Consider the following 27,403-nt stretch of genomic DNA (forward strand, 5'->3'; position numbering starts at 1 on the left):
CTGGCCACAATGGGAGTAGTACTACTGCTGTGCCTGAAGCGGCACACACACACACATGCACCCCCCCTCCCCTCCCCCCCCAAAAGCTGTGTCGCCAATGATGAGCTTGATGCTGGTGCAGCCCTCACACAAATGTCTCTCACGCAGACAGAGAGAGCACACATTGCAACCTGAGGCGACACAGCCCTTTCAGCCCTAACCCTCTTGCAGAGTGAGTGAGCACACGTGCACAGTACACACACACAGGGGAATAAAGGCATATTACTAGTCTAGACTCCAAACTAGTGGTAATGTTGTATCATGTGATTGCACACAGTCTTTCTGCCCAGTATCTGCGGTATGCATTGGGATGCAATCCAAAAAATCCTGCAAATTCTAGATTGCTTTGTTGCAGAGACCTCTTCGTGGTGTGTGTTGTTGTTGTGTGATGTGGTGTGGTGTGGTTGCATGGGGCCCGGGAAAGGACAGGACAGGTGCAATTCACTGTGCCTGTGCGTGTGTGTGGGGAGATGTATTATGTTTCCAAATGAAGATCGGGTCATGTTTGAGAGTTGATTGACAGCATTTTATTTGAAGATTGCAATGCTTGCCCATACATAGATGCAGTGATCACATGCCACAGAGTCAGACAGGTTGCGGAAAAGAAATGTCCAGAGACACGTGCGTGCTGCCATTCTCTTCTTATCTTCCATCATCATCCATTACTCTTCAAAGCTGTGTGGGCTAGGAGGGGGCAACAACAACATGCCAAGCCTTGCTGCTCCACTTGTGGAGTGTTGCTGTCTTGTGTGCGTCCTCCACATTCTACGCGTGTTCCCTCCTGGCTGTGCCTGTCTGTTGACTGTAGTGGGCCAAAAAAGTTTGGATGAGGTGAGGTTCAGGGCAGGGCACTGTTGCTGGACTTGGAGTGGGATATGGGGCAGCAGAGTGGGGTGGGGTGGGGTGGGGTGGTAGTGCCTAATGGGTGTAGGCTGCCACCCCAATTTCAGGGGGATGGGTCAGAGGGCTGATTTTTTGTGAATTTCTGAAGTTTTTGTGTCTTTGGGGCAGATGGGGGGGCATAAAGTGGATCTGCCCCAAAAGAGTCGGGTGGGTGGTAGTGCCTAATGGGTGTAGGCTGCCACCCCAATTTCAGGAGGATCGGACAAAGGGCTGATTTTTTGTGAATTTCTGAGGGTTTTCTTGGGTGCAGCAGAGTGCTAGATTGATTCATTCCCATACTCGTCATAGTAATAAAGGAGAGAGTGAGAGAAAGTGAGAGTGTAGGGTCATTTAGAGTTGAGAGTAGTATGATGCTTGATGAATGAATGAATCAATCTAGCACTCTGCTGCACCCAAGAAAACCCTCAGAAATTCACAAAAAATCAGCCCTTTGTCCCACGCCCCTGAAATTGGGGTGGCAGCCTACACCCATTAGGCACTACCATCCCACCCCACTCTTTTGGGGCAGATCCACTTTCTGCCCCCCCCCTGCCCCAAAGACACAAAAACTTCAGAAATTCACAAAAAATCAGCCCTCTGTCCCATCCCCCTGAAATTGGGGAGGCAGCCTACACCCATTAGGCACTACCACCCCTCCCCACTCTTTTGGGGCAGATACACTTTCTGCCCCCAATCTGCCCCAAAGACTAAAAAACTTCAAAAAATCACAAAAAATCAGCCCTTTGTCTCATCCCCCTGAAATTGGGGTGGTAGCCTACAACCATTAGGCACTACCACCCCACCCCACTCTTTTGGCTCCAGGGTCCTTTTTGCTGATCCGAATCGATTCAGATTCGGATTCGGATTAAATCCGAATCCGAAACGAATCGGGGATGATTCGGGTCAGCAAAATTCGGGCACAGAACAGAACAAGGGTGATTCGGCTCGGGTCCCGAGCCGAATCACCAAAAACCCGAAATGCACACCCCTAGAATATGCAGCTATTTCAGGTATACTTACTTATACTTAGTTTCAAAATAGTATGGGGACTAGAGGGTTAGGCCAAAGGCTTCCTGGAAACACCGGGGCTTGAGGAAGGATTTAAAGGAAATAAGAAAGGTGGCATCGCAGAGGCATTCTGGGAGGCAGTTCCAAACATAAGGGGAAGCAAAGTAAGAGTAGCTGTTCTCATGCACAGCCTAACCCAGGCTAGGGACGCCCAGCCCAGGTAGGACATAGCCTCTAGCCCCATTTTCAAACCCGGCTGTTAGCCGAGATTAAGGAAGTGAGTGCTCCCTTAATCTGAGCTAACTGCTTGTGTGTACACTGGGGCTCTGTTTAGCCCCAGTGCATGGAGATGGGCTCTCAGTGCACCCGTCTCCTTTGGGAATCTCCCCAATGCATTATGCATCTCATGATCCCATTGTGGGATCTCCGGAGGCCAGGATGCGTCATCCCAACCGCTGAAGCTCAGCACTGCAGACACACAGCTCTGCTTGTCTGGGAGTGTGCTTAACACTCTCAATAGAAGAATTCGGTCGTCGGGGTGGGGGAGGTGAGTTTACCAAGCCTTCCCTCCACCCTCAGTCATGTGAACAACCTCAGAGTCTCTGAGAGAGCAGGACATCTCTGGATGGCTGAGATGGGAGCAACAGTCATGGGCAGAGGTGTGTCAGGATATGAGAGTGGAGAGAGATCAGGCCATGGAGGGTTTAGAAAGAAAGGACGAGGAGTTTTTTCAGGAACTGTAAGTGGACAGGAAGTTAGTGTAGGGATATAAGGAATGGTGTGACATGGTCAAAGCAACCTAAAACAGGGTGGCTTCCCAGCCTCCAAGTCTTTGCAGGAAAGTACTGGATAGAGGTAAGGCAACTGAAAATACAACTGTGGGAGACCAGAGAAAAACAGCTTCCTTATCTGTAACAGGTGATCTTCCTGGTTATCCATGCTCATTCACAATTGGGTCCTCTGAACCTGCTCACTAGTCCCGTGGAGGAATCTTTAACTCCGCGAGGCACTCTCCAGCATTCTGAGATGTGCAGAAAGCATCCATTAAAATAAGTGGGAGAGCACCTTTCCTCTCAGTTCCAGAAGCGGCTGCTGCAATGTGAGAAGAGATGAAGACCGGCAGAGACAAGGTAAGACTGGTAAGAGCATAATACTATGCATTCACGCTAGCAGTGGGATAGGTTGGGTAGGTGTGGTGAGTGAACATGGATCACCAGAGAGATAACCTGTTACAGTTAAGCAACCTGTTTATCTCTGAGGTGATCCATGTTTCCTCACAACTGGTAAATGCCTCCCATTCATTAAGGAGAATCTGGTCTAATAGTTCAGTCTCCAGGCTGTCAAGTTGCCTGGGGTGTGGTGGGGGATCTGCCCAGATTCCTGAAGGAGCATATCTCACCAGTGTGGGAGATGATGTTGTTGGCCTTTCGAAAACTGCAGTAGGGTGGGGAACCAGGGTTGTCCCAGGCACCACAGGGAGAGAAGGATGCAGTGAGTTCACTCCTGGAGGATCTTGCTCAGGACCTTTGAAAGCAATGGAAACGGTGGGAACAGAAAAAAAGAATTTCTCCCTTCAGGGAAGCTGAAACGCATCCCCCATGGACATTGTTCCCATTCCCGCTCTCGAGCAGAAAAGCTGGCATTTGGCATTGGCCTGGGTAGCAAATAAGTCCACCTGGGGAGTGGCCCAGAGTCAAAAGAGGTCTTGAAGAACATCCTCATTGAGCTCCCACTCATGCTGAGTGGAGAAAGTTAGGTCCCTGCTCAGTGAGTCTGCAAGAGTCTGTTGACTCCTTTTATGTGGAGAGTGATGGGGTGAATGTGGTGTTGTCTCACCAACATCACTGGTGAGACTACACTCCCAGAGCTGAAGGCCTAAGTTGTTCAGGGATCTCAAAACTGTGCCACCTTGATGGTTTATATAGGCAATCATGGTTGTGTTGTCCAGGTGGATTTGAACTACACACCCACATAGGACAGATAGGAATGCTTTTACTGCTAGAAAGACAGCCAGGAGCTCAAAGAAGCTGATATGGAGTTCCTGCTCCTGGGAGTTTGAATGGCCCTGTGTGTGCAGACTGCAACAGTGGGCTCCCCAGCCCCGATGGGAAGCATCTGTGGTAAGAGTGACTGATGGGGTGTAGAGACGGATTGAAATGCCCTTAGATAGGGAGTGATGCACAGTCCATCAGTGAAGAGATTACATGACATGAGGTGGGACTGTTTGTCCAGATTCGTGCAGAACATGGAGAGGAACCAAACCTGTAACCTGCGCATCTTCAGACAAGCATGTGCGACTGTAATTGTGCAGGAGGCCATCAACCCTAAGAGGTGCCAGTGGCGTGGCCCAATAGCTATGTGGATAGAGTGAGCCCTCTGTTTTGGAGCAGCCTGGAAGGCAGAGATCAGGTTGGTGATAGAAGTCTTTCTGTCGTATGGGAGACAGGCATGTTTTGAACCTGCTTCTAGGATAGCACCAATATAAGGAAGGCGACACTGAGGTGCTAGGTTTGATTTCTTGAGGTTAACTGACAGATCCAGATTGGCAAGACAGAGCGCATTGAACATCAGAGTGAAGGGAAGTCTCACATCTGCCAGTTATGAGCCAGTCATCTAAAAAAGGATATATTGAAATATCCTGTGTGCATAGGTGGGCTATAACAGTGCTTATGTATTTAGTAAAAATGTGGGGCACTGTAGATAAGCCTGGGAGCCCAAGAAAAAATGGAGATATTGCTGGTGGCATGGCCCAATAGCTATGCGGAAATCAGCATCCTTCAGGTCTAATGTCACAAACCATTCCTCCTCCAACAGGAGAGGAAGGATGGTCTGCAAGGAGATCATATGGAACTTGCTCACATGTACAAATTCATTACGTTTTTTCAAGTCCATAATAGGGAAAAGCCTATATAGGTTTGGTGCTCTATGTATGTTATCCTCTGTTTGATAGTTATTTTTGCCTGGCCATAGCCCATAGCAAGTAGGAGAAAGGGGGAGAGACCCAGAGGTGACATTTAGTCCGGAGAGTCTGTTTCCAAGTAGACTGAAAATTGTCCTGTAAGGTGAGGGGGGCAAGACCCTGTGGGTTGAGGGATAGTTTGAGTAGTTGAGTGTGGCTATCCACGCTCTGGTCTCCACCTTCGTCATGCCCATCTCCAGGCGCAGGGTGCCATTAGAGACACAACATGGGACTTGGAGAGTCGCTCTTAGAAATTTGGACTGTATCAGCTCCAGTGGGGCAAAGCTGGAGAAGGGACCCAGTTGAGTGCCACAAAGAAGTTGTGCCAGCAGCTTGGTTTCAAACTACTTGAGGGATGTGGGAATATAATGGCCTCCTCTGGTCCAAAGGAACTTAAGAATGGTGGAGGTGCTTCCCTGTATGTTCTGGGCGCTAGGAGCCTTTCTGGAGCCAATGGCCTGCAGGACCACCCACAAGTATTTAAAACAGAGGTCCTGTACAATCTTGTGTCCTTCTATATGCCAGGAGTGGGTTTTGGGCCCTTTGGGAAAGGCCATGATTTTGGTTTTTTGATAGTTGATTTCCAGTGGTCCTTCTTGTAGTATTGAGCTAGGGCCCTCAGAGTTCTTCTGAGGCCAATGGGAGTTCTTGAGAGAATCACTGCGTTGTCTGCATATAGCAGGGTGGAGATGCATCTCTCTGCAGATAGGGGATGGTGGGAATCTGGGTTATTGATGTGGATTACCATGGTGTTGATGTAAAAATTGAATAAGAGTGGGGCAAGAATGAAGCCCTCCCGGGTTGGGATGGCATTTGAAAGGTGACCTTGGGGGCTGCACCTTATGTTGAGACATGTATTTGCATCTAGGGGACGTATTAGGTAGAACAGATGCTGGTCAATGAAGGAGAATTCCAGCTTCTCCAACAGCTTGACTCGAGAAATGGATTCAAATGCTGCCTTGACATCAACAAAGGCTGCGTAGAGGGAGATAGTGTTGTTGGAGTATTTTCCAATGAGATGCTGGAGAACTAAGCACTGGTCAATCGTGGATCAGCCTTCCCTGAAGCCGACCTACTCCTCCACAAGGAGATTTTCTTGGTCCAGACAATTCCTAAGCTTCCAGTGTAGATGTCTCGCATATAGCTTGCTGATTTTGTTTAGCAAGTTGATGGGTCTGTAGTTGGCGGGATCATCCTTTCTGCCTTTCTTGAAGATGAGGACTATTATTGCTTGGTCCCAGTCCTTGGGAATAGGACCGTGTGTATCAATGAAGGTAAAAAGTGAGGCCAGAATTCAGGCCCACCCCTGGGGCCTTTCCTGGTTGGGCGAAAAGGCTCTTAATTTCAGAAGTTGTCACAGGTGGCCATGCAGGCATGTCCTCTATGTCTTGTAGCCAGCTGCCACAATTGGTGGTGACATCTTCATGAAAAACATGAAAGTGTTTTTCCCAGATTACTGGAGAGATGTGGCTATGCAGATGTGTTGGGCCATTACTGGGGATGTTTGCTGTGATATGCCAGAACGAGGCTGAGTCATTGGATCTGACCACCTAGATGAGCCATGCCCAGGTGATGAGCCATGCCCATCATGGCTTCTCTTTTCTTGCGTGCCAGTAGTAGTTTATATTGTCTCTTCTGCTGGAGAAGGACCTGCGAGGCTTTTGCATCCTTTGGACCAGTGATGGTTTTATAAGCATGGCAAGTGGTGGTGAGTGCTTTTTTGGCACCGATGAAGTCCTTGTCAAATCAAAATTTGGAGAAATGCAGAGGCTGATTCAGAGGGGCACTGGCTTTGTGGGTTAGATGTTTTTGGAGCTCTTGTGCTAGGGTGTTATAGATCTCTAGGGGAGCTCCAGAGGGTTCTGCTGATGTCAGGGCTAGCCGGGTACACTGGAAAGGTTCCAAGTCTAGGAGCTCCCATAATGCTTGGTTAGGGTGAGGAGTCTATTTGGCACGGCAGCTGGCTCTTCCTGCTGGTAAGATGTGGGGTTGGAAGCAGGCCTCTGTGTGAGACAGTTGTGTGAATGATTTTAGTTGGAGTGGGAGCGGGAGGTCGTCACTGACAAATCGGGGGGGTAACCTTCAACTCTCAGCAAATGGGAGCCAGTTCCTGGAAACAATTATGTACTCAATGACTCTCATTCTGGAGCTTGACAGATAGGTGAATTCACCCAGATGATTTGTCTTCAAAAGATCCATTTAGGATGAAAAGGTTTGGTGGTTGATTGGACCTAGCAAAGAACTTCATAGTTTGCTCGCTGTCCTTTGAGAGGTGAGCGAGAGGGAGTTGATCTGGCTCAGGAATGGGTGGGTGGAACTGATATTGGGTCAACTTCATGTTTTTCCACTATCTGTAATTTTCAAAGTCACAAGAGAGTCCAGGAGAGGTGAAATGTAGTGGGTCCCTGTAATGATCATATCCACGGACATGGCCAAGGTCAAGCACACCAGGTGAAATGAGGTTATTTAGGGGGTGAAATGGAAGATGTGGAGCAGAATAATGGTAATGTTCCAGCCATGGATAAGAAGGTGAGCACCTTGGGGTGTGACATTCTGGTGATGCTGAAGGACCAGAGGAACAGAGCCAGCAGCAGCATCCAGGCCATGCAGTGGAAACCCCTTAAAAGTAGAAGCAGAAGGGGTGGTGGTAGAGGATCCCATAAGGGATTCTAAGCTTTGGGCGGAGGCAGTAGAAGCGGCCAGGGAAGACTCCAAGGAGAAGCGCTGGCGATCCTTGCTAGAATCTGAACCGCCCCCATGGAGTGAGCAGTCAGATGGCAATAAGGCGAGATGACTATTGGAGGGGGTGGCAACACTGGCACCGGGGGCAAGTGTGCAGTCAGTGTCGAAGGTGTCGGTGAAAGGTCTAAGGTAGGCCTTGTGATGGCAGACGTTGTCGATGGTTGAGTTATCGGCAATGTCGGTAGAGTCTTCCTGATGGGAGGTCCTGGTATTGAGATGAGTGATGTAGAAGGCGTCAAAGTCCGTGTTGAGTTTAAGGAGATGGCTATCTGTGTAAATGATGAATGCAAGGCTTTTAATTGGCATCCAGGGGGGAAGTGTTCCCTGTGGCTTGGCTGTTGATGGCAATGGGGTATGCAGTGATGGGGTATGCAGCGATGATGTTGCAGCTTTCATCGATGTCAACTTCGATGTCAAAGCAGTAGACAGAAGTCAGTGTTTGGACTCTAGCTGCCCGGTGGTATGCTTGCACTTCTTCTTGTGGTGATGTCCGTCACCCATCTCAATAGAAGCAGGCTTCTTAAATGTCAGGTCATTTTGGTGCCTAGATGAAGTTGAGGTCAAAGTGGTCAATCTAGTCAAAGGACTCTCGGCCAGTGTCAGGACTGACCATGTTGATGGGCTTGACATTGGGGTTGGGGGTTGGAGTGCGGTCTCGTAAAGAGCAGCCTGAAGTCTAAGCACCGTGCTCTTCACATTTTCTTGGAAAACTAAAGGCAGATTCCACAAGAGTTTGTGTTATGATTGTCCCCCAAGCAAATTAAACAGTCTTCATGCCTATCAGAGGATGAGAGAGTACCTCTGTGGGTCTTACAGCATTTAACCGTCTTTTGAATGTCCATAAGGCAAAGAGTAGTAGAGCTGAAAGTCAGAAAGGGCACTGAGAGTGACCAAAACTGAGGGGAAATCCGAAGGGCAGTCAAGGGACGGGTCAAGTAAAAAACCAGATAGAAATACAAAAATTGACCAGAAAAAAGAGTGATCCGAAACAGTAGCAATAGCAATAGCAATAGCACTTACATTTATATACCGCTCTATAGCTGGAAGCTCTCTAAGCGGTTTACAATGATTTAGCATATTGCTCCCAACATTCTGGGTACTCATTTTACCAACCTTGGAAGGATGGAAGGCTGAGTCAACCTTGAGCCCCTGGTCAAGATTGAACTTGTAACCTTCTGGTTACAGGGCGGCAGTTTTACCACTGCGCCACCAGGGGCTCCATAAAACAGTCCAAGTCAAGCTGAATAATAGTCAAAATAAACTTTCTTTCACAGACTGGAGAAACACAGGAGCAGAACCTTCACAATGACGATAAGCACGGCGGACGAGAAGGAACTGAGAGGGAAGGCGCTCTCCCACTAATTTAAATGGATGCTTCCCATGCACCTCAGATCACCGGAGGGCGCCTCAAGATTCCTTTGCGGGACTACTGCACATGCGCGGAAGACCCAATTGTGAGGCAATGTGGATCACCTCAGAGATGAGAAGGTTCCAATTTTAGTGAGAGATGACCCGAACAAGTTCCAGAGTTATTGCCAAGGGGGTAGAGAAGAAGGGTCTCACTTTTTGTATAACTGAAAAGGGAGAAGAAATATGATTTTCCAATGAGCTGAATATGGGAGGGGGTGGGGCAAAGAAGAAATAGGACTTAAAGAACAAACCAAGGTCATGTGCCTGATTGACAGTGAGGATGCTGACTCTGTCCATGGATAAGCAGAGTGAATGATAAGAGGTGGGCTTGGGAAGAAAGATGAAAAGTTCAGCTTTGAACATATTGAGCTCCAGATACTGATGACACATCCAAGTGGAAAAGGCACTTGGAGATGCAGGAATGTATGGAGGGAGGAAGCTCTGGGGTACAGAGGTAGAGCAGGGTGTCATCAGTGCCAAGGCTTATAAAGTGTTGTTTTTAAAAGTCTTTTAATTGGCTTTAAATAGTTTTAATCATTTTTGAATTGTTTTTATATTGTTTTAGCATTGTTTTAATTGTGGGTTTTATGTCTTTTTAAAAGTTATTGTACACCGCTCAGAGCCTCTGGATGGGGCGGTTTATAAATGCAATAAATAAATAATAATAAATATAGTTATCCTACTGCACATCTTGCTAAGCTTCAGTTTGTGCCTTTTCCAAGTTCTGGCCTACATTTCGGATCCTGTCTTTGTCCAGATGGCATGTAAACAAAATACGACTATTCAGTCACTACTTACTGATACATTTTGGCTCTGGTGTCCATCCTTCTTCAAGACATTTTGTCTCTTGCCTCTCAAGTCCTTGTGGAGTAGTGTACCCACTCTCACAGCCATATGTTGCTCTTTCATTAAGAGCAAACTTACGCTGCCTTTCATAGAAATAACCATGTGGTGGGTCAACAAGTTTGCAGGCTGGTGTTTCTAAGTAAAGAGAGGAAGATATGAAAGAACATAGAAGAGCATTGCCCAAGGCATATCTAGTACAGCATCCTGTTTCCCCACAGTGGCCCATCAGATGCTTCTGGGGAGCCCACAGCCAGATGAAGGCATGAACCCTCTCCTGCCGTTTGCTCCCCTGCAATTGATGTTCATAAGCATCCTGCCTCTGAAACTGGAGTTTGCTTATAGCCATCAAGATTAGTGGCCTCTGATAGACTTGATCTCCATGAATTTGTCTAGGCCCCTTTTAAAGCCACCCAAACTGATGGCCATCACCACATCCCATGGCAGATAATTCCATAGATTAATTATGTGCTGTGTGAAAAAGTGCTTCCTTTTATCAGTCCTAAATTTCCTAGCAATCAGTTTCATGAGATAACCCTTCCGGGTTCTAATGTAGTGAGAGAGAGAAATTTCTCTCTATGCACTATCTCCGCACCATGCATAATTTCATAAATCACTATGTCTCCCCTGGGAGTCCTTTTTTCTAAACTGAAAAGCACCAAACGTTGTAGACTTACCTCATAATGAACAACCCCCTGATTATATTTGGTGCTCTTTTCTGCATCCTTTCCAGTTTTATAATATTCTTTTTGAGATATGGTGACCAGAACTGTAAGCATTATTCCAAATGTGGCTGCACCATAGATTTGTATGAATGCATTATAATATTAGCAGTTATTTTCAGTTCTATTCCTAATGATCCATAGCATGAAATCTGCCTTTTTCACAGCAGTTGCACACTTAGTTGACACTTTCAATGAGCTGACACTTTGAATGACACTTTCAAAACCCCAAAATACCTCTCCTGGTCAGTTAACAACAACTCAGATCCCATCAGTGCATATTTGAAGTTGGGGTTCTTGCCCCGAATTTTACACTCACAGTGGTCCCTCGACTTACGAACTACTCGACATAAGTATTTTTCGAGTTACAAACGGCAGTTTTAGATCCGGTTTTAGATGCGGTTTTTTTCGACTTACAAATTTTTAGATGGGGTTTCCTCGACTTACGAATTTTACATGCGGTTTCCTTGACTTGCCTGCCTGTTTACTGCCTGTTTATTCTTGAAAAGAAATGTTCCTGTGCAGTTTGCAAGCCTTACTGGGGGTCTGGGTCTTTTTTCTAGGCTCCGGAACGCATTAATCCGTTCCCAATGCATTCCTATGGGAAACCGCTTTTCGACTTACGAACTTTTCGACTTACAAATGTGCATTCGGAACGGATTAATTTCGTAAGTAGAGGGACCACTGTACTTACTGTGCATGGAATGCACTCACAATCTTCCATTCAGAACGGAACAAAAAAATGCTAGGAACGTTCTGTTGGACCGACCGGGAAGGCGGTCGCTTTGATGGAACAATCCCCATTCCAGCCGGAACGTCCAGATCCATTCCAGCCATCATTTTCGATTCCAAAATGGCGGCTGCACATGCGAAGTGGCCAATTTTAAATCCAAAATGGCAGCTGGAATGGGTCTGGACATTCTGGCCGGAACGGGAGTCATTCTGTTCCGAGCTCAGAACAGAGACCCTTTTTAAAGGGAGTTCTGTTCCAAGCTCGGAACGGATGGAATGGCCAGTTCCGAGCTCAGAATCGGGACATTCTGCACACCCCATTACTTACACTGAACCACATTTGCCATTTTGTTACCCACTCATCCAGTTTAAAGAGATCCTTTTGGAGCTCCTCACAATCTGTTTTGTATTTAATAAGGATGTGGAAATTGATTTGGGTACAAAATGATTTGTAACCAAATCTACCTGTTTTGGTTGATTTGTATACAAAACAAATCGTCCCTTTGCTAGTCCAGCCAGATTCGGTCCAAATCTGCTGCTGAGAGAATCACTGCCTGCCTGTGACAACTGTCTGTGCTGGCCAGCCAGCCCCAGAGCCCCTGTGGCCACTGGCCAGTCACCCCTTTTTTCCAAATTTCCCAGACTTTTGTCCCGGTGCCCCCCCCCCATCTGAAGACTGAAAAAGGAGAAAATTTAAGAAAAAAACTCAGCAGAGACCAGATCATACAGAAATGGACAACTGGACACAATGTGGGCGAAGTTCTAGACTGAGTGAGTAGCCCCCCCCTCTCACACACACACGTCTTGAATTGTGTATTTTTTAGTTGGGTTTTTTTGTCTGGTTGGAGGGAGGTCTGATTTGGTTTGGGTTTGCAATTGTGTTTTTAAACGTTGTGTGTTTAAAAGAAGTTTAAACGGGGTTCTGGCTGTGGGAGGGATCCCCGTATTCGCTAGATACGAAGTGGTTAGGAAGGGTAGCCCAGCCTAGTGGTTTTTCTGTGTGTGTTTTTCAAAATCTTTTTTCCAATTCCAAAGATTTTTTTTTGCAGTTTTTAGAAACAGAAGCCTCTCCAGCCCTTTGTGCCCATTTCTCACCAACCCCCAACTCAACCCTTTAAACAAAGAAACCTTAGAACAAGAAACCACCCCAAATCCTCCACCACCAGCTGATTATTTTCTGCCCACCACCAGCCTACAGGCTCTGAGTCTGGGCAGCACACGACTCTAGACTCCTCTCTGTGCCCATTTCTCACCCACCCACCCCCAACTCAACCCTCTAAACAAAGAAACCTTAGACCCACCCCAAATCAACCACCACCAGCCTATTATATTTTCTGGCCACCACCAGCCTACAAGCTCTGAGTCTGGGAAGCACAATCTAGCCTCTTCTGTGCCCATTTCTCACCCCCCCTCCAACTCAACCCTTTAAACAAAAGAACCACAGACCCACCCCAAATCCACCACCCCCCTATTATTTTCTGCCCACCAGCCTACAGGCTCCAAGTCCGTGGAGCACACTCTAGCAGTTTTACCACTATGCCCCTGGTGGCGCAGTGGTAAAACTGCCGCCCTGTAACCAGAAGGTTACAAGTTCAATCCTGACCAGGGGCTCAAGGTTGACTCAGCCTTCCATCCTTCCGAGGTCGGTAAAATGAGTACCCAGAATGTTGGGGGCAATATGCTAAATCATTGTAAACCGCTTAGAGAGCTCTGGCTATATAGTGGTATATAAATGTAAGTGCTATTGCTATTGCTAGTGCTAGCCTCCTCTCTGTGCCTGCCCATTTCTCAGCTTGCAGCCCAAGCCTATTTTCTGCAGTGCGTGCTCACCACCACAACCCTTTGGCACTGGGTGTGTGTGTGGGACACACTCTGTTGAAGTCAGCCCAGCCTGTTATTGGCCTTCTCCCAACTGGAGGAGCCAATATGCTTCCAGGCAAAATACAAGGTGTTGGTTATAACCTATAAAGCCCTAAACAGCTTGGGCCCTGGGTATTTAAGATACCATCTTCTTCGTCATGAACCCCACCACCCACTGAGATTATCAGGAGAAGTCCGTCTTCCTTTGCCACCGGCTCGTCTGGTGACTACTCAGGGACAGGCCTTCTCTGTTGCTGCCCCCAGGATTTGGAATGTGCTGCCTATTGAAATAAGAGCCTCCCCATCTCTGACAGCTTTTTAAAAGACACATTGTTTTAATGTTTTTTTAGAATATTGGTTTTTTTAAAAAATTAACTGTTGTATTTTAAACTTCTTTTTTGTGTTTTTAACTAATGTTTTATTTTCTGTTTTTATTTTGTTGTAAACTGCCCCGAGACGTAAATTTTGGGAGCTATAAAAATACGTTAAATATAAATATGTCAGCAACCTAAAATGCAATTAGAGCAATTCTGGAATTGCTGAATTAGATGTGGCCTCTCAGCTCCCTTTTGTGCTGGCATCTCCCCCAATTTCCACACATGTCTCTCATTTCACCTTTTCAATACAACTTGAGTCACTAATTCCCTTGAACCAGCTTCTTTCCTGCTATTGCAGTCCCTGCATTTTGCCCCCTAGAAGGCCCCAGAAGAGAGAGAGAAAATATCTTGTTTCCAATATCCCTTTGCTCCAGCATTAGTTTCAGAGGTGAGAATATAGTGGCAAGGTCTTGTCTTTACGACTCTGAAGCTCTGCCCAGCCAAGTGTCTGTACTTGCACACAACTCCTTGCCTCCCTCTAAGGCTCCTTTGAGGCCAGATGCTGAATCCTCTCCCCCAGCTAAACCTCTGGAACCCTAAGCTGAATCATTGTCCTGGGTGCTGCCTCAGGTGGGCTTTTTGCAGGTAATTCAGCAAAAAATTGCCTTGGACTTCTTGCCCTTGAGCCGAGATCACTGGACTTCAGTGGAATCACTGAGGTGGGGCCTACCCAGATGTGGGCTCACTACAGGCCAACCCTATACAAACTGTTCTGGGCCTCAGCACTCCCCTGACTGCTGGTACAGAGAATGCCTTAAGCCTTGGAACCCAGCGTCTGCCCAGCAGCCAGCTGCTTTTGAACTGCCTGCATGGTCAGCCTGCTTACCTCCTTGCCTCTCACTTTGGCCAGTTTTATGGTGAGGGACTCAGACCTCCCTGCTGAGATCAATCTTCCTGGCATCACTCTCATTCATCAGACCCTGGAAAAAAGTATGACGAGACTCTCTCTCTCTCTCCCTCCTCCTTCTTCTCGGCCAAGCTTGCCACTTTCAGTTCTGCAGCTACAGCATTATCCTGCAAGCCCTCCTTCCCTCTCTCACTCTCTACCTTCACTGCTGATATCATAAGTACTGCCATACATTTATGCATGGTGCTAAGAAAACTGTACCAAGAAAACCCTTTCTTTTTTTCTTTCTTTTTTACAAGAAGTCCTGGTTCCTCACTTTGCATACTCTAAGGAGATGTTTCAGTGTCTGGACCTGATCCAGAATAGCTACCTATGCTTGCAGATTTAGTACTAATAATTTTGTACTCACTCTACCAGGCAGATAGCTGCCTGCTTCCACAATTAACAGTTAGCTGTGGTGTGGAGAGGGATTTCTTCTAGCAACTAAGTAATTTACTTTATTTTTAATACATAATATCCTTAGAGTGGTCACCTTGGAGACAATCTATCTATGTGATCACTAAGAGTCGACACCGATTTGACACTTAACCAATCAATCAGAGTGGTCACACCCAAGCCACGGACACAAATCCATGTCCGTGTTTGTATGTACATGTTCAAATACCACAGGGTGTTTGTAGAAGTAGTGTCTACAGGGAGCATAGCTCATGAATGATCACAAGTTCCCTCTTGTATATGGATATTATTACGCTTTTTTGTAGCTTAATGAAGACCGAGAAAAGCTACTAATGTATAATCTGTCTTTTTTAAAAAACTGAACAGGATATAGCTTTCTGTTTCTCAAATTAAACAAGACATAAATAAAGCTTACCAGCACATCGTGGAGTGGGTGTCCAGCCATTTTTTGTGCATCTCGCTTTTGCTTCTGGATTTTCAGGATAATATCCCTCATAACAAGAAAATGAAATTTCTTCACCTTCTCTGTATGGTTGATTCTGACGGTGATAAGGTTGAATGAAACGACCATGTGGCACATCAGTTCTAGTTACACGACATGTTTCTAAAAGCAAAAGGGTACATCATGGAGAAGAGCTTTGAGACGACAAAGAAACAATTTACAATCTAGAATCCTGTCAAGAGAATATCTTCTGAACAGCCACAGCAGTAACAGAATGGAGTGAGGCAGAGAGAGGAAAGGGACAGAGTGCACTGAGCAGGGAGGGAGAGGAAAGCAAGCCAGAAACCCATGAGGAGACACACCCTGCCCACTCAACTTTCACCTAAGGATCTGTGGCACACTGCAAGAATTGGTGCCCTAGGCTAGTGGATGGGCTAGCCCTGCTTCTGAGGCATTCTCCTTTAATCACTCTGTTCCTGGGACTAAAAACAAAACAAAACCCCGATCTTCTGAAAGCAAAAGCTGGGGGACCTAAAGAGCATGCCCTCTTCCCTGGAAGCAGGCACACTTTGACCTTCTCATCATTTATTACTTACACAGAACCTATTACTGGCATGATACACCAGTTGAGAGAAATGGTGCTACCTGAAAGCTTATAGGACTGGGCCAGATAAAGTGGGTGGAACCAGCTGGTGATGGTGGTAGAACAAGTGTGTTGTCCACCAGTTAACCATACCTGTTCATGGCTTTTTGGTGGAGAGGGAGGAGGGGAAACAGGGTAACTGAAATTCAACTTGCTGGTTGTGGGATTAAGGGAACTCTAAGTATGTGCAGAGAGTCTTTCCTTCAAGTCTTAAACAAAATCTAGTAACTGCATGTGGAGTTGTAACAGACACATACATTTACTTGTGAAATGTTGGGGGATGTAGGTTTCTAGAACAACACCCAAGTATGTAAAGTGTTTGGATAGCTCTGGGTATTTGCTTTCCCCAAATCTGATTGATACAGTACATCCTTGAGGCATTCCCAACCCAAAATCTTTTGTAGGTATATTGAGAAGAGTGTGCAATTGGTCTATTATGAATTTAGAAAAGATCTCATTTTTTCAACCCTGTATTCATTTCCCACAACACATGGAAGGAACAGGTTCTGGTCTAAGCATCTATAGATATAAAGAGTAAATACAGTATTACAAGAAGATTTTATGGAGTTTCTTTGACCCCTAGAGTGCATAGCATATTCATTTCCCCAAAGAATGCAATAAGGGTTAGGGATGTGCAAACCGGCTCGAGTTCCAACTGGTTTGAATTTGAACCGGCTTGGTTCGAAGGCTTGAGCTTGGACCAAACAAGGCATTGCATTGGCAATGCTGGTCCGAGTTTGAACCGATCGAGCCCGGTTCAATTTGAGCCTGTTCGAGCCGGTTTGAAGGTTCTAGTGGCCATTTTAGATCTTGTCCTCCATTTTGTGTTACTTGTTTTGCTTGTTTGCATTGGCTGAGCTCTTGCTTCCCTGATTGGCCAGATGTGTTTGGCTCTCTGGTAGGCTGTGTACTGTGCCAGAACGTGAGAACTGGCACCCTATTGGCCAGGAGGGAGGGCAAAGGTGGGGGCTCCCAAAGGAGGGAGTTTCAAATCATAATTAAACCCAAGCCTTTGGCTTGGACAAATCATTCTGGCTTCAGTTGCTCTTTGGCTCCTCTGGCCCCTGCTGCTGCTGGTTCTGCTGGTGTGGTGAGGGTCTGCTTTGCAGACTGCTGTGTTTTTCCTTTTTCTTTCCTGACCAGTGTGTGAGGCAGAAGATCTCCAGGACGACAGAGGGGATGAGTGGTTAATATTTGTCCCCCCGCTTATTGTTTATTAAATAGGGCCTCCTTTTTCCCATTGTAGGTGTAGGGAGGTATATTTTCTGTGTTTTTTCTGTGCAGGTTGTTTCTTGTTTTCAGGAGTTCCCTTTCCCCCATTTTGTAGTTTATTATTGATTACATAGTTTTTTGTTGTATTATATTTTTGTGGGTGGAGTGGTTGGGTAGGCTTCTTTTAAAAGGGGTTTTCTTTAAATAGGGTTTTTAAAAAAAGGTTTCCCCACCAATAGGTTTCTTTTTAAAAGGTTTTACCTCCAATAGGTTTCTTTTTAAAAAATGTTTTCCCCCAATAGGTTTCTTTTTAAAAAAAGGTTTCCCCCTCAATAGGTTTATTTTTTTAAAAAGGGTTTCCCCTCAGTTGGTTTCTTTTTAAAAGTTTTCCCCCCATAGTTTTTTTTTAAGGTTTCCCCCCATAGGTTTTTTAAAAAGTTTTTTTCCCCCAAATAGGTTTTGTTTTTAAATCCCCACTCCATTTTTAAAAAATATTTCCCCAATATTCTATTTTTTTTAACTTTTTCCGTGGGAATGTCTGAGTGCTGTGTTGCAAGCAGAGCTTGCAGCAGGGTGGCAGGCAGAGGGGTTAGAGGTCCCCAAGCTGGTGCATGGGGTCCCACATGTCCCCATTGGTGAATTATTTGGCCCAGGTGAGGCGTTGACACGAAGGCTCTCCTATCCGGGTGAGCCTGCTGCCACCAAACCAGTTCCTGGACCAGTGGAGGGTTCATCATCGGCATCAGGTGGTGCGCAACCAGTGCTGCTGCCCCGTGAAGAGCCTGGTGGTGCAGGGGGTTCTCCTGCCAAGGAAGCTCTTGTGGTGGAGGCAGAGGGCAGGGAGTCGACGGCTGTTAGTGCAGCCAGATTTTCCCTCCCTCTTGCAGCCACTCCAGCACTTCTTTTGCCACTCAATGGGGGCTCCCCTGATGATGCCCAGGTTGTGGCGGAGTGTAGTGCTGGGTCCTCCCAGTCTAGCTCCAAGGAGGAAGGGTCTGCTGCTGAGGTGGAGAGGGTGGCCCCTCCACCAGTGAAGCCGGGCCCTTCTTTTTCCACTGAGGATGGAAGGGGGGTGGGTGACAGTGGTGGGCGAGCACCAGCAGCACCCCTAGGTCCGTGGTCACCCAAGAGGCTAAGATGGTGCCGAGGGTTTCTGAGGCCACCCAGAGCAGTGATGTTTGGCGGCATTTTGAGGTCCTTCAAGATGCCCCAACTGCTGCTCACAGTGTCCACTGCAGGGCACAGGGCATTCGGGGCAATGATGCGAAGCAACTGGGTATGACCTCCATGTGGTGACACATGTGATGGCATCACCTGGATCTCTTTGGCTCCACTGGCAGCGCTAGTGCATCTTGTGTGCCTGCTACTAGCACTGACAAGGGCAGTGCACCAGCTTCCATGAAGTGGAAGCTTCCATAAAGTAGCGCTTAGTTGTGTTACTGTGTGGGGGTATAGTGGCCTGCTAGGGGCACAAAACTGGGGTGGGTGGTGGGCACCCAGGGGTGCCAAGTACCAACCAAATCCCAAAGCAATCGGACTCTTCTGTGATTATTGCTGAATTTCTGAAGATTTTTCTAATTTTTTTATTCCTCCCATAAGGAATAGTGGGGATTTGAAGCAGACCATCTGGCCCAGGGCATCCCAAAGTGGGGTTTGGTGCAAGGCAGGTATGGCCTCAAATCACACCAGGCAGCCCCAAGATTGTAGGGTTTTTTGTTTATTTTAAAATAATTTTGTTTTGTTTTTTAAATAATTGTTTAAAAGAATTTTTTTCCATCCATTGAAATTGTGTGCCCTAATGCACTTAATTGCTGTGAACTCTGAGTTTAGAGTTCATAGCAATTAAGGGCACACACTGTTCCACATTATGAATGGGGAGAGACTCCAATGCATTTCAATGGATGGGGAAAAAATCTTTTAAACAATTTAAAATAAACAAAAAATCCTACAAACCTGGGGATGCCTGGGGAGAGTTGAGGCCATACCTGCCGTGCCTCCAGACCTACTTTGGAGTGCCCTGGCACCCTCCAAGAGGGGGAATGGGGCTGCCTCAAATCCCTCAAATTGGAAAAATCTTCAGGAATTCATCCCTAATCACAGAAGTGTCCAATTGCTTTGGGGTTTGGTGGGTACTTGGCACCCCTGGGTGCCTACCACCCATCCCGGTTTTGTGCCCCTAGGTGCTCTGCATAGGGTATAATGGGCCAGTTCGATTCCCCATTATACCCTATGTAGAACCTTTCAGACCAGGTCTGAATTGGATTCGAATTCAAATAGAAACAGAGGAGTTCAAGCAAAACCAAAACCCAACCTACCCACCCTGGTTCAAAGCTGGTTTGAATTTGAACCAAACAGGCCAAGCTGGTTTTGTGCACATCAGGGGCGTAACTATGTTGGAGTGGGCCCTGAGACAAGATTTTTAAATGGGCCCCCCCGCCGAGAAATTTTTTAATAATAATAATAATAATAATAATAATAATTAATAATAATAATAATTCGATTTCTATACCGCCCTTCCAAAAATGGCTCAGGGCGGTTTACAAAGAGAAAAAGGTGCCTCTTTGCCCAGTAAGCAGGGGACTTTTATTCTCACATTTCTGTCCTCATTCAAAACATACAAAAAACAGATGTACAAAATTGAGCAAATGAGAAGACACTAGAAACACTAATTAATAAAATGGGCCTCTTGCTGCAGATTAGCAAAGGAGACTTTCAGCCATGCAGGGTGAGCCTATGTTTGTTTTCTCAGAATTCTGAACCAATTCAGTAAAGTTTGATTCCAGGAGTCTTTTCACACCAGGCTTTTAAAGCCCTTTAACACACATCTCCTCTGGAATGGAGGTGCTGCATTCACATGTTGGCCAGATTTACCCTAAGGGGAAAAAATATAAAAGCACAACACATGTGTCACAGTTCTCACTCATGTCTCAGTTCTCACTCAGACCTGGGTTGCAAAACGACTTGAACATAAGTGTATTAATTAATTAATTAATTAATTAATTTGTTCCAGAGGTTTTTGTAATTTCCTGCCATGAAACAAGCCACTTATAGGACTTTTTAGAGGGTTTTTTTAAGCCAGCAAATTTTCCAATCAGTTTTAAATTAAATATTCAGAGACTTCTCAGTCTCCCCGCCCCCCCCATCAAAGCCCTATGGCAAGCAGATCCCTATATAGGGGGTGGGGGGAGTGTAACCACAAAAAAGAATTCATATTCTACCTGGCAAAGGCTGAGCTGTCTGGCCTGGGAGGAGGGTCTGCTGCAGAGAGCTGTAGTGGCCACTCTGACTGCCAGCCTTCTTCCTGGGGCTTGCCAGCCTACTCGAATTCAGGCTTCACTGAGGCCTACACGGAGGCCTCCCTGGAAGCCCCGCCCACCCACCGATCAGCTGAGAGGCGGGGAGAAAAGCAGCTTGCCTGCTGCTTTGATTGCCGACCAGGAGGGCAAGCAGGAGAGAGGGCAAACAGGGCAAGTGGCTGAAGGGTCTTGGGGCTGGGCAGGGGGCAATGGGGAGTCATGTGAGGTGTCTCTGGGGGGCCCCTCAAGGCAGTGGGGCCCCGAGACGACTGCCTCCCCCTGCCTAATGGTAGTTACGCCCCTGGTGCACATCCCTAATAAGGGCTGTCAAAACGCCATATCTGTATTCATAAAAAATGCAATGTAAATCAATTTTTTGAGCAAGAAGTTTTTCACATGGGGCTTTTAAAGCCATTCAACTCACATCTCCTCTGAAATGGAGGGAGTGCGTTCACATATCAGTCAGATTTACCCTGAAGTCCTTACGAGTTATCGGGGAGCAGTTCACACACAATTTGGGATTTTCACAATGCATTAGAGTGTAGCCCAATTTATATCCAGGGTAAAGCAATTCACTATTTGTGTCAGTTTTGGGGGACAACTTTGAGTTTGCAATAAAGCCTCCCAGTAAACTCGTGGTAAAGCCTGCTGTGTGTAAAAGTCCCAGGTGGTGGATGAAACACCACAGGGCACTTAACCTCATTAGAGTTGATCCGGACCTGGAACATGGAGTTGCAGGATACTGAACACAAAGTTGTTCTCTAATAGGGTTAGATCCACCCCAATTCCAGCCAAGAGTGAAGTGTATAGTTTCCAAATTTTAAGTTTACAACCAAAAACATACTGAAGCTGTTCACACAAGCAGTCCTACCCAGCCTTGGGCAGCTCTACATGGGTAGGGCTGCTCGTGTGAAGCACCAGGATTGTCACCCATCTCGGCACCGCCTTTCAGTGTAGCGCAAGAATTTCCCCCAGGCTTTTACCTGGATACAAGGGTGCAAGCGCTCCCTTGGACCCAGGTCCTTGGCCGTGTGTCTGCTTAGATTGCCTAGAGCACCTGGCTTGAGGGGAAATCCCTCAATGGTGCATTTAGGGGAAATCTTTCGCACAGTGCATTTAGGGATATCTGGAGGCCAGGCTGAGTTTTCCCTGTCTCCAGGTGGTTGTGCTACTCTCGAGAAAGCTACTCATGTCAGTGTACGAGCAGTGTGGCCAGAAGGGGAGATCATTGGTGGGGGGAGGTAGGTACGATCCTGCCCCACCCCCACCCTCCCCGCTGGCTTGATAGGCATGTGAACAACTTAAAACGTGTGAAACAGCACATATAACATTGCCACATCTGTTTTGGGTGCTTTTTCCTCCTCTTTCCAGAAAACTGAATTAAAACTTCAAAGGGGATGCATATTTTCATATACACCATTCCTGTGCCTGATAAAAGAAGTGACGGGGAGGACCACACGTACTTACTCAAGCATTCTGGTTCTGGATCCCAGCCCAATTTCGTGCATGTGGAAAGTATCCATCCATATCCATCGCTTCCACCTGCTGGCAGAAATCCGTCATTGCATCTGAAGTAAATTGTTCCTCCCAAGCGTTTCGGAAAGTAGCGGCCTCCGTAATCGGAAGACAGCCTTCCATTCGCTATCTTGACATAGTCACAGGGTTTTGCTTTGGAAGAGATGAGAGAGAGAAAACAAGCTTGGAAAAAAAATCTTAAGCCAAAGATCAGCATATTCTACTCATCAGCTATTTTTCTTCAGCTTTATAGGGACTATGCTTGCTTATTTGAAGCTGCAGTGTGCATCTGAGACTGCAATCTAACAGTTGGGAGTATTTCGTTGGGAGTAAATGCAAGTGGTGGGGGTGAAGGACCCACTTTTAAGTAAGCATCCGTACCATCTGTCATGATGACAGACGTTTCATTTGTAAACTACAGAATCGATGTTCTTGTGCAAAAACCCTGGAGTTCTAGAAAAGAAACATGGGGCATTTATTCCTTTAAATGTCCTCCACATGCACGTGCAGTTATGACTTTGAACTCTGTTCCCAGAACAACATACAAAAGATAGAAATATCTATCTAGTTCAGACGTTGCCCAGACTTCCAAAACAAACAAGCAACAACAACAACAACCCCATACCCCTCAAAAATGCATTACTTCGCAGGAAACTCTCCTCTTGAAAAGCATAGTCAATGAAACCTCATAGAGATAAGAGGTTGATATTTGGGAGATTTGCAAACGACAAGCCCGTGTGTGTGTGTGTGTGTGTGTGTGTGTGTGTATATACACACACACACACCAGGGGTGCACCCTGAGATCTCCAAACATGCCCATTTAATTGGTGTACTTCAAACTAGCAGGCAGGTCAGCTTGTCTGCATAGAAGACAAAGGAGCCAAAGCTCTTCGTTTTGCCTTGGAAAGAATTGCAGCAACCGCTGATCACTGTGCATGACTCTATTGTTCTATGTACTTATATCTATGGGAAGGTACTATGTTGAAGCAGGAAATGCAACAAAGGAAGCCTGGGAACCACAGAGAGAGGGGAGCGATAGGCCTGCATCTGTGAAAGGAAGGTTCTAAACACGCAATTGGAAGAATACACTCTTACCCACATTGCTCTGTTCACCTGAATCTGTTTTGCAAATGGGGATTTAAAAACCAGATATACTAAAATGAGTGTTTTATCTGACCTGGCCCCAAAAGCCAATCAAGACATTTTTTTAAAGGCTGCATAAGTGTCTGATGAAGGTAAATGTAAAGTTGTGCCATCGAGTTGGTGTTGACTCCTGGTGACTACAGAGCCATGTGGTTTTCTTTGGTAGAATACAGGAGGGGTTTACCATTGTCATCTCCTGCACAGTATGAGCATTATGAGATTATGCCTTTCAGCACCTTCCTATATTGCTACTGCCCGATATAGGTGTTTCCCATAGTCTGGGAAACATACCAGCGGGGATTCAAACCGGCAACCTCTTGCTCACTAGGAAAGTTTCTTCCCCACTGTGCCATTAGATATTATTTAATGTTATAACCAAATTCATGAACAAAATAATATTTTGTGAAGAGCAGAAGAGAAAAGTCCTTCACTGTGTGCACTTTCGGAGTCTATAGGGCCAAAGTAATTTGTTAATTTGCAGTTCCAATTTGTTCCAAACACCTAAAGCGTTGTTTTTAGCAAAACAAAAGCAGTCATTAGAAATCATTCAGTAGTCCCTTGCCTGCCCGAGTCCCTCCCTTCAGTGCTGCTTGTTAACAAATTTGTGTTTTCCTCTGAATCTAGTATGTCCACCGTTCCTAAGCATGTGCAGAGTCTACACAGCCGCATCTGTGTCCATGCACAGCAATGAGTGAGAAGTGTAGTATAGTGGTTTGAGAATGGGGCTTTTTCCTCACTCTCAGATTTCAGTATCAGCCCCATAACTGCATTCAGTTACATACTCAATAGGTAGAGAAACAAGAATCATTGTTGTAACTCTTACAGTTTTCAAGAAAATATACTTTAAAATTAGCTGAGCAACAGTAGAGATCGAAAACACATCCGACTAGCTCATGCAGTTAAGATATTTGACAGTTCAAAGTCCTGTGCGCAGAGGCCTGAAAACGGCCCAAATGGCCTCATTTGGAAGAACGACGGGTCCGGGTAAGGAGCATTTCCGCTGCCTTCTCTCCTAGTCCGCCAGTGCCTCCAGCACGCCTGGCTCCAGCATGCCCACCCCTAGTAAGCCCCCAATTTCACGTAATTTGGGAGGCAGGAAGAGCTATCGCCGCCGTTCCCGCTAAACTGCCACTGCACAGCAGCAGCTTTAAAAGTTTTTAAAAAAGGTTTTTATTAAAGTAAAAAAGCGGGAGAAATTGAGTCCCGAATGGGATGAGTATCTCCCTGCAGGGAATCGGGACATCCCGTGCAGTGCAGGACAGTTGGCAACCCTGTCTGGGAGTTTCATGTCAGTGAGGGAGGGAGGGCGGCCCACGCAGCTTCAGACAGACAGACAAATAAATAGATAATAGTGAGCAATATAATGAGCTCTAAACTGGGGTGGGGGTGGGACTTTTACAGGAAATAATCCTCACAGTCTCCAACCCCAGATTTCTGCTGCAGAATGAAAAGACAAAGTCTTGCATCTGTAAGTGGGGTGCTGGAAGGTAGGGAAGAGAAGGTAAGGGACCAGGGGTAACCCCAATGCCTCAAGTGACCTGTCTGGTGGTCTGGCTTCGCCCACCCTACTTTGGGCTCTCTCCTCTTGCAACCTCTCTGTGCCAATCCTTCACCCTCAACCTGACTAGGATCTTCTTGGATAAAACACACTGTTAGATCCAAGCAGGGCAAAGGCGGCTGTTGCCTCTTGAGGGTGGGGGCACAGAGGAGAGGGGAGGAAAAGGAGCCAGAGGTAACTATAGGCGGGGCTAGTAGTAGGCAGATCCAACCCTAAGTTAGGGAGAAGCAGCTCATCGTTTTCTCCATCTGTAAAGCTGTTTACTTGTCTCAGCCAAAATCTCCATCATTCACACCAGCACTTGGCAGTTGGCTATTTAGTGCTAAATTCACCCCTCAGTTTGTTGTGAGTAAAGTGGTTAATTGTAGGTGTCAGTGTGGAAAATAGCAATGCCCCCCATCTCCCTCCCCATGCCTCTTCTTCCCCTCAGCAACTCCATCCCTTCATCTATCAGCACTGCCTCCACTTCTCCCCTCTCTTTGCAATCTCATCCTTCTGCTCACCCCATGCAGGAATAGACTAAAAAGACAACTGAAGTAGGGAGGTTTGGGAGTCTTGAGCGCCTATTTCCAGGTAGCACACACATTTCACCCTACTTGAAAAGACCACAATGTATTTGACCACACATAGAGCCTACTAGTTTCCTTTCTTCTTACAAATATTACTTCTTTTTTTAAAAGCAAGACTTGTATCTCCCTTTCTTACAATATAAACATTTATGTGATATGTCCTTGGGCTGTAATCCTATGCACACAACAGTTTATTGGAAGTAAGCCCCAATGAGTTCATTAAGACTTTAACTGCAATAAACTATTTAGAATTGGCTACAGTTTACTTGAAGGAATCCTATATCAGATTTTAAACCATATAACTCACAAATCTGCCAAATAACTTATGCTGAGGACTTCTCCTTTCAATAGTAATACTCACAAACAACAACAAAAGAAGTCACACACAAAATAACCAAACAACAGTGAACAAAAACTGGCATAAGGACTATAGAGTAGTGGAGCTACTTGTCTATTTTGGACTGGCCCAGTTTCCAAGCTGTGCCTGTGCCCTATATTGAAGGCAATAATCTCAGAATCCTTAAAAAAAAAAAAGAACAAACTAGCTGGGCTGGGCGCAGAGCATCTGCGCCTTTAGTTCATACCAGCCATCACCCCACACCACACCGGCATGCCCAGATTTCTGGCTGGCTGGCCAGCCAACCGGCCACTTCCCCCTGCCACCTGCTTCTCCCCCCACCACTTTCTGGTGGGCAGCTGGCCGGCCCACTTCCTCTGCTCCCCCACCACATGCATTCTGGCTTGAGGGCTGGCCGGAAAGCTGGCCCACTACCTCCTCCTGGCGGCCGGGCACCTCTCCCGCCACCGGCACCTCTCCTCCTCACCCCGGCTGCCAGGCCAGGCCCGCCACCCGGCCTCCATTATTTCTCCACATACCGTCACTAGTCTCGCAAGACCTGTTGTGAACCAAGCTTGATTTGTATACTAGATATGCTCCGGTGCTAGCATATGAAATTAGGCTGGCTTCACCAGTGTCGCAAAGTTACTAGTTCTTATATACGGTGACCATGTATAGTCTGGGCGCAAAGGTAGAAAGAAGAAGACCCAAAAATACTTCAGATTATTGAAGAACAACAGCATCAGTCTAACTGAGCTGAGAAGAGAACAATCAATCTGAACTACTAATAATATTTCAATCATGGCTAGCAACAACGTCAACCCAGTGTTCCTAACTATCATAGGGTGTGTGTGGATTAAATCTCCCTAGAGCCTAAAATAATTCAGATATAGATGGAAAGGGAGGGGGGAGGTAAGGAATGGTTGGGGAACTCAGGAATTAGTAGAGGGACGAGGGAGGGAAGGAAGGGGGAAGGAAAGAATGATCCAAGACTGTAGAAGCAGCATATTACCAGGATCTTGAGGCTTGAGAGCGGTGAGGCTTCAGATGGAGGAGAAATGTGGGTGCTGGAGAACAGGAGCATGGAGTGCAAGCTTCAAGCAGTCAAGCAGGCTGGGGGAAGATGCTCAGAGCGAAGTGGGGAGCGAGAGCTGCATGGCTGGGGGAAGTCTCAACTTCTCACTGTGCAGCAGAAGTCACAGACATTAGGGATGTGCAAACCGGTTCGAATTCAAACCGGTTTGGTTCAAGGGTTCAAATTCAAATGACCTGAACCAGCCACTAGGTTCAAGCTGCCAGTTCTAATTTGAACCAAACTGGGCGGGTTCAATTTGAACCGATTTGAACTGGTTTGAATTTGTTTGAAACTCCCCCCCCCCAAGTGGCTGGGGTGGTAGTTGGCACCTATGGGTGCATACCACCTAACCCCCAAAGCAATCAGACACTTATATGATTTTTTTAATGAATCTTTGAATTATTATTTTATTTTTTCTCATAGGGTATAATGGGACTCTAACCAGCCCATTATTCCCTATTGTGGAGCACCCATGGCTGCCAACAACCACCCAAACCCTAAAGCAATCAGACACTCATATGATATTTTATAAATTTTTGAAATATTTCTAATTATTTTTTCATAGGGTATAATGGGACTCAAACCAGCCCATTATCCCCTATGTGGAGCACCTAGGGGCACAAAAGTGGGGTGGGTGGTAGGCACCCAGGGGTTCCTACCACCCACCAAACCCCAAGGCAATTGGACACTCCTCCGATTATTGGTGAAGTTTAAAAATTATTTTTGAATTCCTCAA

General features: G+C 46.3%; 1 protein-coding gene across 2 annotated transcripts in view; it reads right to left on the reverse strand.

The window, feature by feature from the left end:
• Positions 1 to 543: 543 nt before the first annotated feature.
• LOC128322196 (coagulation factor XIII B chain-like) overlaps positions 544 to 27,403 on the reverse strand; it is a 43,976-nt gene continuing 17,116 nt past the window's right edge. For both annotated transcript variants that reach the window (XM_053242997.1, XM_053242999.1), the window contains exons 7-10: positions 21,938 to 22,138; positions 15,293 to 15,481; positions 9,839 to 10,021; positions 544 to 841 (exon numbers count right to left, since the gene is read on the reverse strand). In XM_053242997.1, coding sequence (XP_053098972.1) covers positions 702 to 841; positions 9,839 to 10,021; positions 15,293 to 15,481; positions 21,938 to 22,138 — 713 coding nt within the window. In that variant the 3' untranslated portion in view covers positions 544 to 701. The remainder of the gene's footprint in view (positions 842 to 9,838; positions 10,022 to 15,292; positions 15,482 to 21,937; positions 22,139 to 27,403) is intronic.

Source organism: Hemicordylus capensis, chromosome 4 (assembly GCF_027244095.1).
Source record: "Hemicordylus capensis ecotype Gifberg chromosome 4, rHemCap1.1.pri, whole genome shotgun sequence".
In the NCBI taxonomy this organism is placed as follows: Eukaryota; Metazoa; Chordata; class Lepidosauria; order Squamata; family Cordylidae; genus Hemicordylus; species Hemicordylus capensis.